Below are 17,197 nucleotides of genomic sequence, written 5' to 3'. Positions count from 1 at the left end.
CGCTCCCTTTTAATTCCTCTGTAAACTTGAAAAGGACCTTAATTGACTTTTTGGGTTTCCATATATTTCTAGTTGTATTTGATCATATAAAATTACGGAATTACTGATGTACATGTTTTTTTATGATTAAGGCACAAACTCAGTCTGCACCTGAGTTTGAATCTCCTTCTCGTAAACAAGAATAGTTTACAATATCGTGTTGTAAACAAACCGTCTTACCTAGTGTTTGCATAAACGGGGGCCAAAAGGAGAGCATCATTGGAATGAGGACAAGAGCACGAAAATCACTTCCAAAATCAGATTGAAAAATTGGAAATAAGTTTTATTTCAAGCTTTTATAATTTAACAGACATGTCAAGATTGTTGTCAAAGAAATGAAACTCATGGTACACATGGACACAGTCACAGATATCTGTGACTCATGGGACAATGTGGTTGGTTTTGTACACCAGAAAATATTCACCCCCACCAATATAATTGGACGCCAATGCCTTTCCTGCCGATGTTGGTTGAGAGAATGCCAGTTGAGAGCGTTCGAGGACAAATCCCATGCAGAAACTTTTCCTGTGAGGGCGTTGCAGTGGCCGTAGTGCATCATGTCGAAGCAGCCGTCCATATAAACCCGCACGGGTCTGTTCTTCTTCCTCCGCCATCGAAGTCCCAGAGGAAGATGAGGTCCGCCGCGTTCTTGTGAACCCAGAAGCGACACCCCGACGCCGACCCCCACCGCCACCACCACCCCACCGACGAGACACGTGGCCAGAAACCTCGCCCAGCTTCGCGCGTTCTCTGAGTTCCCATCTTCCAAACCCATCTCGCAGCTTCCGAAATTTCCCAAATAAAATCAAATGAAAGTGATAGCTTCAGTCATTTGATACAACCCAACATTTCTTTTCGGGTATCGACTCGGGAAATCGAATAAAGTCGGGCACTTTCTGATTTGCAAATTGTCGGGTTCGGTTCGGGGTTCTCCTCACTTTTCTCTCCCTCGCTCAATTTTCTCACTTTTTCTTTTTCATGTGCGGCGGGTGATTCTTGGTCTTGGGCTGCAGTCCAACTCAAAGTTTTGATTTTTATTGGGTCAAAAGAGATTCTGAGTTGGACTTTGTTAAGCCCATTTTTCCTTCTTCAAAATTAAGTTAGTTGCGCCAAAAAAATAAATTGACTAAATTTTGGGAAATTTTAATGAAAAGTTCTCAATACCGTTCATTTTAACAAAAGACCACTTTTTACACTAAAAAATCAATCATAGTACCATTCACTTTACCCTTTATTTTGTTCTTATCGTTAAAACTCAAAGTTTTCAAGCATTTTTTTTCCATTAGTTTTCCTTAAATTTTGTAAGTTATTATTGATTTTAGGCATTTTATTCAAAATAGTTCGGAGATTGATATAACTCTTCACTTTGGTAGCAGTGGTCTGAGTTTGTCTACTATCAATCATTTTGGCCATTTGTTAAACATCTATGTTTCTATAAGGACCAAAATAATAAGAATATCCTCAAATTAGTAAACAATATACCAAAATGATTTAACAAAATCTAAGAGTATTTTTTAATTATTTTGGTCTTATTTAAAGGAGACTTCTCACGGAATGACCAAAATGATTGACGTTGGACAAACTCAAGAACTATTCCTATCGATTTTAAGTATCAGAAACCAAAGTGAGAAATTATGTCCATTTTAAAAGTCATTTTGGCTAAAAAAAAAACCTTGAATTTAGTCTACAGACTCGCTTGGATGTACTTTTAAAATGATTGAAAGCGTTTTTTAGAGAAAATGTTTTTTGGTTCCAAAAGCACTTAAAGTACTTTATACAAGAAGTACCAGTTATATGGTTCTTCCAGGAAGCATTTAAGTGTTTTTTGATAATTTACTTACATTTTTATTAAAAATTAGTTCTAAAAACATTTCCACCAAAAAATGATTTCAATCATTTGTTGATTGATCCATTCACCAATTATCAACATCAATTTATTTTTATTAAATTGCGATAAATGTTATCACAGATCATCTTTTCATCTCTTCATCAAATTCATAACGATGTTTTAAAAAGGAGATAAGGAGGGGAGATTTGAAAACTTTTCCTGTGATGGAGAAATAATATCGTTTCTTTGTCTGCAGATGTAGATTGAAGACTTATGTACGGCTTAAACTTTATGGCCCCAATAAGATATTGATGATTATAATAACAACATAACAAAATTAGCAGCAGCATGCAAACCAGTTAGTAGTCTTCCCGATTTTAAGAAAACTTAAAAATACCATTTCCCATGAGCCAACATCTCTCTAGTTACATGGCAAAAGCGACAAGCATAGCTCCAAGCGGGCAAGAGCAGTCTTGAGCTTGCCCTTGTCCTCTAAAAAAAACTGGTTCCTCCGCAGAATATCCTCAAAGCTTTGAAGAATCTGTCAATGAAGCAATTGTTAAAACAACCTTAAAAGTTCTCCTTAAACACAAAAGAGAGCGGTAACACTGAAAGATTCGAGTTCATCCAAAATTTAGACTCATTAGCATCCAAAACAAAAATATTAATCACATAAAGATAGGGACATAACATATACATGCACAAAGGACTGAACCCTCAATGATTGATAGGAAATAAAGCAGTGGAAAAATATAAAGGCAACGAAACAAACAAGCTCACGCACCCACCAGGGATAAAGATTCAATTAAGAATATCGGCATATAGGAATAACATGCGTAGTGGGAAAAAGTGGGAAAAAGTAAGAAAGAAAGAAGACGACAAGTAACCATCAAGAGAAGAGACCAAGAATCACAGAAAGAGCAGAGTCTTGGAGAAAAAGAATGTTGTTGAATAAGGCCTCAATCCATAACACAAGACCACAAAGTAGCAAAAGTCAGTCGTAAATTTCCAATATCATCTAGGAGACAGTGTGGAGTCTCAAAATGATGATGTAACTCCCAATCTTTGTGACAGGTACATAACTACCAGAAAATGCCCAAAGTCCATTCCATTAGAATAAAGCATAGGAAAATAACAAACCATGTAACAGTTCGTAGTTAATGACCAAAACATAAGAACAATTGCTGCTCTGATGCCACACTCTGCTCGGGAAGAACAATTGCTGCTCATAGGTAGCAACCACTATTCAGCACTCATTAAGAAACTAGTTCACTACGATGTTTGATTATTTCAACCACCACCGCAAGCACCGACGCACAACTCTACGCCGTCGATTTCGATTTCGGTTTCGGTGTGTTCCGTAACCGATCCCGTTTCGGTTTTTACCCTATATGTGTCTCAATTCCTCCCCTTAAACCGGTTTGGTTTCGGTTTTTACCTTCAATGAACACGCTCGATTTCGGTTTTTACTCCCAGGAAACTGATCTGGTTTCGGTTTTACCTTCAGAAGAAACGGTTCTGCTTCGGTTTTGTCTCAGACCTCCCCTTTTTCTTTCGGTTTTACCTTCAGAATAATCGGTTCTGTATTGGTTTTGCCTCAGTCCTACCCTTTATTTCGGTTTTTTACCTATATAGGAACCCATCGGTTTCGGTTTTGTCTCAGTCCTCCCCTTTTTGTTTCGGGAGATTGTAATTGCTCTTCCGTCGAGCCGGACCAATGATTATGGCTATGCTGAACCAGCTAGAGCAATCTCTTCCCGCCTACTCAGCCTTTTCAGTTCTGGTTTTTGCCTTCAAAATGTTCGGTTTCGGCTTTTACTCTCGATCTGTCTCTGTCACTCCCATCAATCCGTTCGGTTTTCGTTTACCTGCAATTCGGTTTTGTTGTTAAAATAATCGGTTCGATTTCGGTTTTCTGCCTTAAAACAACAGGCGTTGTTTCGGTTTTAAAGCTTAAGACAACGGGTACAAATGCCCTTTTACCTTATGAAAACCGGTGCAACTTCGGTTTTTATTTAAACGAATCGGTTCGGCTTCGGTTTTACCCTTCAAAGAGGGATACCATTTCGGTTTTTAACTCAAAGAACCGATCCTATTTCAGTTGCTACCTTCTAGGCTTGTAGGCTTCTTAGTCCAATAGACGACGGTGCAGCAACAGCAACCGCAAGCAACAACGCACAACTCCACGCCACCGCAGCATCCCTTTGCGGGTCCACTACTGTAGAAGCGCCGCCAAAACAGGTGTCGCAGGTGATGGAGCGGCTTTCTCACGCCGGCCGCCTTTTCGGGGACATAAGGCTTGGCGCCATCCGCCTCCTCGAAGCCCTGTTCGCGGCCGCTCAGCCACACCAGAGCTCCAAGCCTCTCCACTTGTTCCTCACCGAGGCTTAAACAGTTTCGATTTCATTTGTACTTTCAAAAAATGGGTTCGGTTTTTACCTTTAACATGGTCTCAGACTGTCAGTTTTTTCCTCTTCAACTGCTTCTATCACGTTTGTTTTTCCCTCGAAATATCGGTTAGTTCGGTTTTTTAGCTAACAAATTTCGGTTTCGGTTTCTACCTTTAGTGTCGTTCGCTTTCAGTTTCTAGTAACCGGTTGAGTTTCGGTTTTCATCTTCCGGTTTCGGTTTTTGTCTTGGTCCTCCCCTTTTTCTTTTGGTTTTACTTTTGGAAAAATCGGTTTTGTTTTCGGTTTGTCTCAGTCCTTCCCTTTTTCTTTCGGTTGTAACTTGAGAAGAATCGGTTCTGTTTCGGGTTTGTCTCTGACCTCTTTTTGTTTCGATTTTATCGTATAGGAACCTATCCGGTTTCGGTTTTTGTCTCTGTCATCCGCTTGTTCTTTCGGTTTTACCTCAGAAAAATCGGTTATGTTTCGGTTTTGTCTCAGTCCTCCTCTCTTTATTTCGGTTTTACCTCAGAAGAATCGGTTATGTTTCGGTTTACATTAACTAACCGCTCAGATTTCGGTTTTTACCCTTATGCACTCTGTCTCATACTCTCTCCAGCTATTCAGTTGGACTCTCACTGGATGCCGCACACACTAATCGACCCGTTGGGGTCCGACGACTTCATTTGACGCCGAAATTTTGACGGATTCCGTCACCTGCAGTGGTCTAGCGGAAGAGGGAGCTAAAGACGACGGAGGTGTTGCGGTGGTCTAGTACCACAGACGACGATGCAGCAACAACAACCACCGCAAGCAACAACCTATAACTCCTCGAATAAAATTTGCCGTTTCAATTTTCTGATCGGAATTAGACAATTAGGGTTTTTGATTACCAACTACCGTAGATCTAGCAACAGATTTGAATTTTACATTCTGCAAAAGGAGATCACTTGTTTTACTGCTGCAGATTCTGTGCAACGTAAACTTGCTGTTCTTAAGGTACCGTTTGGTACGTGGGACGGGACGGAACAGACAGGGACAAGGCGTTCCGTTCCACGTTTGGTGCGCCTAAAACAGGTGGAACGAGTTGTTCCACGGGACGAGTTTTGGGTGAATTTTCGTTCCACCTCACCCCCCTGGAACAACTCGTTCCACATCCGTGGAACACAAAATTATAACCTCTCCGTCTCCTTCTTCTTCCTCCTTGTTTCCATCCGAGGGCATCTTTGCTCCCGATCCGTTCCGTTCCGTCCTGTCCCGTTCCGTCCCGTCCCATTCCGTTCCGTCCTGTCCCGTCTGTTTTGGTTTTTCCCTTCACAATGTTCGCTTTCGGTCCCTCCCCGTAAACGCTTTCGGTTTTTGGTTTACCGGCAATCGGTTTTGTTGTTAAAGTACAAGTTGATTTCGGCTTTAAGCTTAAGACCGGATTGGTTTCAGTTTTGAGCTTTAAACAACCGGTTCGGTTTTGGTTTTAAGCTTTTAAAAAAAAAAAAACCATTTTCTAGACTCTCCTACAATTAAATGTTTTATGAATTCTCTGCCGTCTCATCATTTTGACATAATATTTTATAATATTGGTATAAAATTTGATGTTAAACAGTAAGATGATAGAGAGTTCGACTTCTGAGGAAGACCATTAGCAATCTTCTTGAGCTTAAACAACATGTTCAATTTCAATGTTAAGCATAAAACAAACAGGCTTTTGTGGATTCTTTCAAAATTAGATTTTTATGAACTCTATCTCATCCTTTTAACATAATACAAATACGAAATTTAAGTTAAATAATAAGATGTAAAAGAGTTCACGGGAGTCTGACTTTTGAGAGAAGGGCGTTAGCATTGCTCTTGAGCTTAAACAATAGGTTCGGTTTCTGTTTCAAGCCTTTAGGTACCGTTTGGTACGTGGGACGGGACGGAACAGAGTGGGACAAGGCGTTCCATCCCACGTTTGGTACGCCTAAAACGGGTGGAACGAGCTGTTCCACGGGACGAGTTTTGGGTGAATTTTCGTTCTACCTCACCCCCTGGAACGACACGTTCCACATCCGTGGAACACAAAATTATAACCTCTCCGTCTCCTTCTTCTTCCTCCTTGTTTCCATCCGAGGGCATCTTTACTCCCGCTCCGTTCCGTTCCGTCCTGTCCCGTCCCGTCCCGTCTGCATACCAAACGATAAAACAACCGGTCCAAATTCGGTTTTACCTTATCGGTTTTTATTTAAAGAACCGGTTCGGCTTTTGTTTTAACAAGAAGGATCCCGTTTCGGTTTTTATCGCAAGCGAACTCATCCGATCTCATTTTTTACCTTCTAGTCTTCTAGTAACCATAGACGACGATGCAGCAGCAGCAGCAACAACCGCAAGCAACGACGCAGAACTCCACGCCGCCGCAGCCTTCCTTTGCGGGGTCCACCACGGCGGAGGCGCCGCCAAAACAGGTGGCGCAGGCGATGGAGCGGCTTTCTCAAGCCAGCCGCCTCATCGCGGACATTAGGATTGGCGCCGACCGCCTCCTCGAAGCCCTGTTCGTGGCCGCTCAGCCGCACCAGAGCTCCAAGCCTCTCCAGTTGTTCCTCAACGAGGACGCCTCCATGCGCCAACACCTCCTCGACCTCCGCTCCGTCGGTACCTCCTCCTCCCTCTCTCTAGGGTTTAATTCACAATTTGCTATCTCGCATTGAAAAATCCTCGAATTTTTAGGGATTTGGCGCTAATTTTTTGTTAGGAAGACAGCTGGAAGAATCTGGAGTTTTGAACGAGTCTCTGCGATCGCGGAGCAATTCTTGGGGATTACACATGCCGTTGGTTTGTCCGGATGGCGCTGTGGTTGCGTATGCTTGGAAGCGGCAGCTCGCCGGCCAAGCTGGTGCTTCTGCAGTTGACAGGACCAGGTTGGTTTCGAGTTTCATAGGATTGGTCTTCCTGCTTGTTAGCATTGCCTCTCTATTTCCTTTACTCGAAAATTCATGATTGAACGATTTTTTTTTTTAAATTCAAAAGCATATGGAAGCTTCTGTTCCCGAAAAGTATAGATTTTGAATAATTTTCACTGTAAAAAACATGGAACCAATACAAGTTTCATAATTTCATAGCAGGTTTCGAATCTGGTTTATTGAGGATTATATTTAGTGCTTGTGTATTTTGTTGTGTTGACCTTTGAAGCCATTTCTTGAATTCTGTTATTCAATGTTTTAGGCTAGCTCTCAAGGCATTCACTGATCAGAAAAGGCGATTTTTTCCTCACCTTGATGATGCATCAAATGATCAGTGTAATGAATCAGCTTCGAAGAAGCAACGCATTTCCCAAGCACCCGCAGCACATAATCAAGAAGATGGTTTAGATTGCAAAACGCTATCAGAGGTTTTACTGCGTATGGAAAAGGTTCCTAATTTGAAAGTTTCCATTTATGAACGATTGGATTGGTTGAAACGAGCATCTTCACTGCCAGAAAATGAGAGTTCCAGTGAAACATTAAAGGATCATGGTTATCATAGTTCAAGTAAGTTACGATCAGGTCCGCCTGATGTTGATCCAGATAAGGTTGCTGTCATTGAGTTGCTGTTTCCTTCTACCTTCAGAGCTGTAGTTTCATTGCATCCTGCTGGTTCTATTGACCCAGATGCAGTGGCATTTTTTTCTCCAGATGAGGTGATCTTGGTTACCACCATGCATATTTCAGTTGATCAAATTACATAGTCATCCTATGATAAACTAGCTCCAGATGCTACTTAGGTTGTATGATATTAGAGTTTGTAGTACTATCCAATTGTACAGTGGATCTGTCAGGCTGTAACCAACCGTGCGGTTGAACATCCTGAAGTAGCTTATAATTACATTTGTGTTCAATTGACGATATATCATAGACTCTGGTTTTGATGAACTTAAATCATTTGTTGTTCAACCTCAAACATATATATCCCAGTTTCATGCTATGTTAAAACGTGTCATGTATCCTGTGTTCTGTTACAAAGCTTTTAGATTTTCAATCCCCCCAAAAGAAAAGAAAAAAAATTGCGCTGAGCATTTTTGTACTTTTCCTATATTTGAAACTGATCCATACCGTACGATTGAACTTTACGACATGCTTTAGTAGAACTGATACTTGCATTCGTGTTCAAAAGAAGATGGTATATCATAAACTCTGGCTTGATGAACTTAAATCATTTGTTGTAATCATTGCTTGTTCAACCTAAAAACACATTTTCCAGTTTCATGCTTTGTTGAGGTAGCCTCTGTTCTGTTACAAAGCCTTTAGATTTTCACTGGTTTTCGGATCCTATAGGAATGTGTTTCTCTTCTTTTTTCCTCCAATTATTACGGAGCATGATTGCATTTTCATTCTATAACAGGGAGGCAGCTACATACATGCAAGAGGTGTTTCAATTTATCATGTCTATAAGCATATCACGGTAAAAGCTTTAATCAACTATTCAAGTTTATTTTAGTCAAGTAATGGTCTTTCTATTAAATTGCGTATCATTTCTTCTTTCAGGAACATGCTGCTACTGCTTTGCAGTATTTCATTGGAGTTCGAACTGAGACAGCTTTACATTGTCTTTTGGTACCATCTTTAGCATGTCTCTGTGAACCAACTATCTATTAAATTATATGCGTGCACCAGCTTATACACATTAAATTCTAACTTTCTGTGTTCATTCTATAGCATTGGATCTGCAGCTATCAAACTCTCTTTACAAAAGTTTGCAGGTACAACCTTCTCACTTTATATGTCTGAAATCTTTTACTTTCTTTAAAGTTATTGACGTTACATTTTTGATGCAGCAAGTGTGGACGGCTGCTAGCAATGGACCGGAAATCAGCTCAACTGTTACCGCCAGTTTATCGTCCTTATCGGCAGTTCACCACATCGAATGTGTCATCAAGTTTGAATGTTTCCGGGGCCTACCACGTAGGTTGTTTCTCAGAGGAATTGTGATCTCCACTGTTGACAGGTAAAAACTGTCTGTTGTCTCAGATATGGAATTGGCAAGATAAAGAAATTATAACACATCATTCAAAGAACTCCCACTCAAATGTTGAATTTTACGTCTTTTCTTAATTTGTTTGATCGCTGTGTTGAAACTGGGTCGTGAACTTTTCATTTATGATGTTTTTTCAGTATTTCAGGGAGATGGTTATAATCAAATTATCTGCACTATAATCTATTTTCTAGTCTTGTGACAATGCATAAAATGAACAAAAGTTTTCTTCTTGTCTCCATCATCAATTGGCCTTAGCAAATTCTACAGCCATTTCATACTTCATGATGGTCTTATCAGTTGTATGTGTTAGCTGTATTGGCACCTATGGACTGGTCTGACAGTTTTGTGTTCTGTTGAATACTAATGATATGATTGCGTATCATGTAATTTACCATGAGGCTGCCTTATTCTCTTTTTTGGTTCATACTGTTGAACCAGCCGTTATCTTGGTCTTCGGTTTACTTAATCAAGAAAATTATCATAAGAAACATGTTGATCACTAGTTAGAAGTCGTACTCGCTTTTCTTTCTAACTGAATTGCCAATGCTGCCTTTCTTCCTTTTCCTTGTTATGGTTTGATTGTTTTGTATCTGTAGTACTAGTAAATGATAGGTTGTCTTATTTTTTTCGAATATTGTGTTTTTGTTGAAGTTTACTAGCATGTGTGTTCCTCCGATTCAGGTGTTATTATCTTTAATCGGCATAAGTCTCAGTTGTGCTATGGGAAATTGCCCCTCTGATGTTGCCCAATAGATTTTATTTGTAGAAAAAGATGCAAGCAGTGCCTAGACAGAATTCGTGACATTCATGTATGTGATCACACTTCTAGAACAAGGCCGAGTGGTTGACATTTGAGAAGAAAAACTTATAATTATAGTTTGCTACAGCGGACCGTCGTAATTCCATGTTAGGTTAAAAGGAAATTCGATATACCTGTTGTGGGATTCGTTGTTCGGCTTGTAGGATGTATACCGTTTACTCGCAAGAGTAGATGTCACCTACATGCTGTTCTATCATCATTTTGAGTGCAATAGTTGCATACTTGCATGAAGCGCGCTCGGGTGTAAAGTGATTGTAGTTGGACATTGAGATCAGACTGAAATATTTACGTTGTTAAGCAGGTCACGTCCGAAAATGGGTAACGGGGACAAAGGGATTGGGCCAATGTGCATCCTCAATTGCCTTGCCAATGAACTTTCTCTTTGACATGTACGAAGTTACAACTTACAAGTGTTGTTCCCTTGAATCTCGCAAGCTTTTTCAGAGTTTGCTAATTCGACTACAAAATATTATGGTGTTACAAGTTTAGAACTTGTGGCCGTGTTTGGTACACCTCCTTAGGGATTAGGAAGTATTGTTTTAGGGCTCGTTTGGAAGTGTTTTTAAAATGGCAGAAAACATTTTTGATGGAAGTGCTTTTGGAATCCTTAGTAAAAATGCAAATGAATTTCGGAAAAGCACTTCAAGTGCTTTTAGAACCTAAATACTCACCAAAAGCACTTTCAATCGTTTTAAATCACTTTCATACGGCCATTCAATACTACGGTCTGGTGGTATTCCTCTTCACTTGGAAGTGAGAGATTTTAGGTTTGAACTTTGTTGATGACGAATTCGATATCAAATTAGGTTGCTCATTGTGTGATTTAGCCGAACTTTTCCTACCTTTAGTGTAAAAATGTATGTACCAAAAAAAAAAACACTTTCAAACGAATCCTTAAACAAGACCAATAACCCACACTTCTTGTCATGAGTGACTTGGTTATATGCGGCTATAGGCCTTGTTTGTTCGAGGGGATTGGATTAGGTAGGATTATACACAATATTTAAGGTATTTTGGAGGAAGAAATAAATGACAATTGTGGGGATTAATAGGATATCTTTTCTTCATGAGTAACCTTCAATCCGGGCAAAATGAGGAAGTCGTCAACTATTTCTTTTTTCAAAATACTTTCAACATGGTGAATAGCCATATCCAGGCCAATCCTCTTAATAAACGATACCACATAGCCCGTGTTTTCTGAAATGTATTGTGTACCGGCATGTGTGGGTACTTAACTAAACAAGAACATCGCAACACTAGGAAGCGAATCCAAAGGCTCTCCCTGCGTCGTTCTCCTTAGTGGTGCCAAACTTAATAGTACTATACGTTGTTGATGCATTGTGGGATTCATATGCATCAATGGCCTACACATCTCAGACACGCGTGAGCGGCTTACAAGACCAAACCAACAAGACACTGGCACCTGTGGATAATGAAAGAGTGATTGGGTGTCAAGCAACAGCAATCATGTCGGGAACTCACTTGCGTTGGTTGGTGTTACTAGCACTAAAATGCTGACCACCGCCACCACCACGCCTTTGGCTCTTTCGATTGGTCATGGCTTTCCGCGTTATAGAGAGGGGCCCACGAGACATTGTCATCTTCCTCGATTTTAGGGACTGATTGAACCCCCTAAAGTTCCCACTTGACAGTCCCATGACCAAATATGTAATTCCAGTTAGGGCCCACAAGCATGAACAGCGTGGTGGGCTCCGTGTGTTCTTTCATTGATTCCAAACAGTTAATTTTAAGGAAAATTAATGAAAATAACTTAGAAATTTTGAGTTTTAACGATAAGGATAAAATAAAGTGTAAAATAAATAGCATCAAGATTGACATTTTAGTGTGAAAATGTAATTTTTCGTTAAAGTTCCTTTAATTTTAAGATTGATGAGGTTTTGTTCTTTTTTTTTTTTTTTGATATTGTTATATTCCTACAAGCAATAGAACTACTCTATGCTTTATTAAGGCAAAAAGGAGAGTTGGAACAAAAAAACACAGTGGGTTGAAGGGAAAATGTCATATTCACTAGGATAATTCACCACTACAGTAACAAGACTGTTTAGACATTAATTTTTTAGTGCCTTAATTGAACCAAATTCAATACACTAATCTTGGTTCATTGGTTATATGTCACCCTCAGTTGAATTAGATCTTCAACCGCATCTCAGCTTCTGACTTTAAACTCAATGTAGCCAACCAGCTATCAAATTACTTCAACCTAACCTTGTCTGTTGAAGGAAGTTTGATCAAACAGAAATGATTTCTGCACACTTTCTTTTTTTCTTTTGCCTGCTCCGGTTACTCTTCCCCCTTAGTTTTCTTTTAACTTTTTCAGTCTAAAGACCTGAAATAAACATGCGTGTAAAGGAGAAGAAACATGACGTTCGGTAATCACTTCCCTTTGATCTGATCAAATCATATATTATCCTAAAGTGAAGCAATGTGACGTTGTGTGAATATATTTTATTTCTTCCTGGCTTCCTAATTATTCCTATGTCAACACTAAATTGTTTGGTGAGATTACCATCCTGAATCAACCAGATTTAAAATTGGTTTCCAAGAAGCTCCCTTCTCATCAATTTTAAACTGGCACAAATCATATATAACTTTAGTCTCCAACCTACACAAGATAGCAGTTGCGAGCCTTGGCGCAATAGAAGGGTTGCTCCCTTGTGACCGATGGGTTACGGGTTCAAGTTGTGGAAACAGCCTCTTTGCAAAGCAAGGATAAGGCTGTGTACTATAGACATTATCCCCGACCCTCGCAAAGCGGGAACCTTGTTGGCTTGGGGTCTCCCTAGTACCAAACCTATTGGTTAACTTCAGCCCTTACAATCAAATAAAACGCCGGAACATTCAGATTTCCGGTTACAAAAATGTTGTTACTTTCAATCTGCAACTTGGGTATGTTCTAGTTCTGGACATAAAAGTCTTCACAAGACTCAGAACAATGCAAACATTTTCATGAAACTCAGATGCCGAATTTAAAGTAAAAGATTAAGAGCAAAAGGAACCAGTTCTCGTTCATAATTGCGCTCTATCTACAGCATTAGCGCGTAAAATCTTAAAAGCGGAATATATCATAGCTTACACGGGAGATCTCTACCAAAATCTCCAACTCAAAACCAACATCACAAAATATATATTGACATTTAATCCCCAAGCAGATATCATAACACAACATACTATCTACACCTAACAGAGGATGGAAAAACAACCTCTAGAAAGGAAAATGAAGCGAACAAAAGTACCTCCTTTACCGACCATCAGCGGAAGTAAAAGACTCTGCAAAGCCAGTTGGCCTTGCCGGTATACTCCCCTTGCTGTCTTCCAGGCTCAGATAACCGGAGTCCTTTCCTTCTGCGTCCTGCCAACCCTTCACCATCTGGTTAAGCGGCTGGCTATAATCAATCCCAGAATACTCCTCATTCTCATCATCGACAGGTTTCCATTTTTCAACAAGTGGGGACAATACATTCACGGCATGGCCCATATCCGGTCTTTGGCTGGGTTCCCTTGCAGTGCAGTGCCCAGCGAGTTCTGCAATTATAGCGATGGTCTCAAATGTTTCTTCTTTTCTATCAAGAGTTGGGTCAATAGCATCCATGAGTTTCTCCTTATTCGATTTTATGTGCCAGAACCATGCAGCCAAGTATTGGCTTTCTTCAGGTCTATCCTCATCTAGTGCCATCATTCCGGTTAATAGCTCCATTAACACAACCCCGAAACTGAAGACATCTACTTTTGTTGTGATTTTTCCCGTCACTGAATCAATCAGCAAGTGAGGTGGAGTTAGCAGGATTGATCACAAGCATCAAAGGAAGACAACAGAAATTAAAGAAGTATATACTGCAGAATAAAGAAGTTAAACCTTTAACTCCTACCAAATTGTGTCATAGTTTGATAATAATTCACAAACTCTAATATTCGTTCCCAAGAAACATATATTTCGGAAGATACATTAAATTCAATTTATATATGATCAGGATAGCATTTTGTGCGGAGGGTAATGCTGCTAAACTCATGTTGTGTCAGCTATACTATTTGAATTGGAAGAAACATACAAATCATATGTATATGAAATATCAATCAGTAATATAAGTTGGAAACGTCTCAGAAAGCTTACCAGCATACTCTGGTGCTAAGTAACCAAAAGTCCCAGCAAGCCTGGTCACAACAGATTTTTCACCATCAGGAGCCAGTTTCACCAATCCAAAATCCGAAACTTTTGCTTTAAAATCATCACCAAGTAAGATATTTGATGATTTAAGATCTCTGTGTATGAAGCTTTTGTGAGCTAGATTGTGAAGATAATCCATCCCCCTAGCAACATCCAAGGCAATGTTTAGCCTCCTCTTCCAAGAGAGCGGCTCTAATTCGAAGGTCTTCCAATGGAAAAGATGCCTGCTCAGAGCCCCTTGAGGCATATATTCATAGACGAGCATTCTCTCATTTCCTTCAACGGAATAACCCAAAAGTGATACCAAATGACGGTGTCTAACCTTTGACAGAACTGCAATTTCAGACTGGAATTCATCCAACGCTTTGTTGCTAATCACACCAGCCTCCATTCTTTTCACTGCTATTTTTGTCCCGTCATCCAATTCTCCCTTATAAACCACCCCAAAGCCACCACGGCCTAACTCATTTTCTGGGGCAAAATTCTTTGTCACATTTCGAAGAACTTGAACCGATATGATGAGATTCCCAGCTTCAATGACATGAGACTCAGCTCTACCACTACTGTTTCTGCTTGCAGAGCTCCCTGTAACCGTAGAAGCGCTTCCCTGGGTATTATCGGCAACAACAACCTTAACCATATTATCCGGATCAGATGGATCTCTCGGGTGAATTACAAGTGAACTTGAATTCTGGATTGCGTCTCTTCTCTTCTTACAGCAGTACATAGATAAAGGAAGTACAAGCAAAACAGCAATAGCAGCAACACTTGCAATCGGAGCTACAATAAAAATAATGCTAGACCTTTTCGATCCTTTTTGTTGGTTTGGTTCAGAAGTACCGTTGACACGAGAGCCTGAGCCTGTCGACGAGGAATGGTTACCCTTTGGTGATGTCGATGAAGACGGGCTACCCTTTGGTGCAGCACCCGCCGCAGATGGATTACCATTAAACAAAAGATTCCCATCAACGGAAACTTTGACAGTGCTACTGAATTTCGGCAATGGAGGGGAAATATTGTTCCCACTAAGATCCAACTCAGTCAAGGATTTCAAGCTAGTCCAATTGTCAGGAACAAAACCTTGCAAATTGTTATTCTGAAGCCTAATTTGAACAAGAGATTCTAAGTTCGCAACCGAAGGACTCAAGGTACCATTCAGATTATACTTGGGCAGATTTATAACAGACACCTTCCCATTGTTCCCACAACTCACTCCCAACCACGACCCGCACGGATCATTACCAGACCACTTAGAAACAAGCGTTGAAGGGTAATTCAACCCGTCAAGGAACTCGATGAGTGCCATAACCTCCGCGGCGCAAGGAACCCCGGGAGTAGATTGACAAAACGCATTCATATCAACACTCGCATTGCGAGCTTTGAATTTCGGGATTGGACCCATCAAATGATTATTGTTCAAGATCAATCTATCAAGTGCCAAATTAGCCAAACCATCAGGAACTAAACCAACAAATCGGTTTTGATTAAGATTGAGATCTTTCAAAGAAGTTAAATTACCAATGCTGTCCGGAATCACGCCGGAAAACTGGTTCCCGTGAAGCCACACGCTGTTGAGCTGCACCATTGTGGTCAGAACATCAATCGGACCACTCAATCCGTCGCCGATTGGGTTGTTCAACCAAAGAATCTGCAAATTAAGGCCCTTAAAGCTCGGCGGGATGCCGCCGGACAGTCCGTTGCCCGACAGTTGCAAAACCGTTAAGGACGACATGTTCCCGAGAAAATCGGGCAACGGACCGGCCAAATTACAACTCATGCAACTAAGATTCTGCAACTGCGCCGAGTTCCCCAGCTGAGGAGGGAAATTCCAGCCTGTCGTGGCATTCAAAGTGTTGCCGTCCAACGCCAAAACCTCAAGAGAATCGAGGCCTTCGAAGAAGTCGACAGGAATCGAAGTGAAGTTGTTGAAATCCAAGTAAGCAAACCGGAGCTTGGACAGCCCTTTGAGGGAAGGGATGGGCCCACTGAACTGGTTCCTCTGGAGGCCAATGTTTGAGAGCTCAGTGAGCTGGTTCAAGTTCTGGGGCAGAGGACCCTTCAGGCCAAGGTTCTGGACTTGAATCTGGGACACTCTCGAACCGGCGCAGAAGACGTGGGGCCAACTGGCCCCACATGGGTCGTCGCCATTTTCCGGCCACTCCAGGAGCTCTGGATTTTGCAGGTTTTTTCTCAGCTGGTTGAGGATTGCTAGGTCGTTCGGGTCTGTAGCGCTCAGAGCAAGTGAAGCAAGTGAGAGAAGGAGGAGGAGGAGTGAGAGAGCAAGCTTTGCTGCAGCACTATGGTGTTCTTCCATGGCAGATCTGCAGCTTCAGAAGTAGCATTGAAGAAAACCCAGAAAGCTGTGGAGAAGAAGCTTTATGCAAGCATCAATGGCGGTTTTGGTGGACTGCCCTTGTGAAATCTTGGAACCCAATTGACAAAAAAGGCGAAGGAATTCGGATTTTACTTGAAGACCACGACCAACTGCGAGTAGTTATTGGAAAATATTGATTAAAAATGGAATTAAAAACCCTAAAGGTTTAAGCTTTAACTTTGTTTTCTTTTTTTTGCTTTTTCGAACGAAAACAAGACAAGCTTTCAGAGCAAGTTGCAACCACCAAAGGCGGATCTTTATGAAAGATTGGAAATGTTGGATGCATGTCTTAATTAGGATTAATGTTTCCTTGTTGTGTTTGTGCATGTCTCATCCATACTGGACGTTTGACGCAGAGGTGGATTGTATGCCCTTCATTTTCATACTCTGCCTTTACTCTCCTATAATGTGTGATCACGGTTAAGCCACATTAATATTTTATATTAATTTTTTATAGAAATAATAAAACAAAAAGTAATAAAAATATAAAATGTTGACGTGATTTAACCGTGACCACACAAACAAAAAGGCATAGAAAGAGTATGGAAATAGAAGGACAGACAATCCACTTCTGTTTGACGTA

At 40.7% G+C, this 17,197-nt stretch overlaps 2 protein-coding genes across 3 annotated transcripts; one reads left to right on the top strand and one right to left on the bottom strand.

Moving 5' to 3' along the window:
• Positions 1–6,509: 6,509 nt before the first annotated feature.
• On the top strand, positions 6,510–10,357 carry LOC137712800 (mediator of RNA polymerase II transcription subunit). Of its 2 annotated transcripts, XM_068451963.2 has the most exons (8): positions 6,510–6,879; positions 6,980–7,145; positions 7,450–7,903; positions 8,605–8,664; positions 8,748–8,816; positions 8,919–8,962; positions 9,038–9,207; positions 9,919–10,357. In XM_068451963.2, exons 1-7 carry the CDS (start codon positions 6,591–6,593, stop codon positions 9,189–9,191), a joined length of 1,236 nt encoding a protein of 411 aa, XP_068308064.1. In that variant the 5' UTR covers positions 6,510–6,590; the 3' UTR covers positions 9,192–9,207; positions 9,919–10,357. The 2 variants fall into 2 exon arrangements, with proteins under 2 accessions (XP_068308064.1, XP_068308063.1); XM_068451962.2 differs by lacking the exon at positions 9,919–10,357 and having other exon boundaries at positions 9,038–9,337.
• Positions 10,358–13,057: 2,700 nt separating this feature from the next.
• Positions 13,058–16,988, bottom strand: LOC137712632 (receptor protein kinase TMK1). The gene is made up of 2 exons (XM_068451744.2): positions 14,187–16,988; positions 13,058–13,825 (listed from the first exon to the last, which is right to left on the bottom strand). Exons 1-2 carry the CDS (start codon positions 16,552–16,554, stop codon positions 13,317–13,319), a joined length of 2,877 nt encoding a protein of 958 aa, XP_068307845.2. The 5' UTR covers positions 16,555–16,988; the 3' UTR covers positions 13,058–13,316.
• Between the last annotated feature and the right edge of the window lie 209 nt (positions 16,989–17,197).

This window comes from Pyrus communis, chromosome 14, assembly GCF_041283825.1.
Source record: "Pyrus communis isolate YQ-2024b chromosome 14, ASM4128382v1, whole genome shotgun sequence".
Taxonomy (NCBI): Eukaryota; Viridiplantae; Streptophyta; class Magnoliopsida; order Rosales; family Rosaceae; genus Pyrus; species Pyrus communis.
The sequence above is the reverse complement of the archived record's forward strand: the minus strand, read 5'-3'. Positions and strand labels throughout refer to the sequence as shown.

Excerpts from the sequence above, each read along its gene's own strand:
- LOC137712632 (XM_068451744.2), bottom strand. The coding sequence starts at position 16,554 with ATGGAAGAACACCATAGTGCTGCAGCAAAGCTTGCTCTCTCACTCCTC. Across the intron at positions 13,826-14,186 it reads CTTAGCACCAGAGTATGCTG|TGACGGGAAAAATCACAACA; the intron begins GTAAGCTTTCTG and ends TGATTGATTCAG.
- LOC137712800 (XM_068451963.2), top strand. The coding sequence starts at position 6,591 with ATGCAGCAGCAGCAGCAACAACCGCAAGCAACGACGCAGAACTCCACG. Across the intron at positions 7,904-8,604 it reads CATTTTTTTCTCCAGATGAG|GGAGGCAGCTACATACATGC; the intron begins GTGATCTTGGTT and ends ATTCTATAACAG. Across the intron at positions 8,665-8,747 it reads ATGTCTATAAGCATATCACG|GAACATGCTGCTACTGCTTT; the intron begins GTAAAAGCTTTA and ends TTCTTCTTTCAG.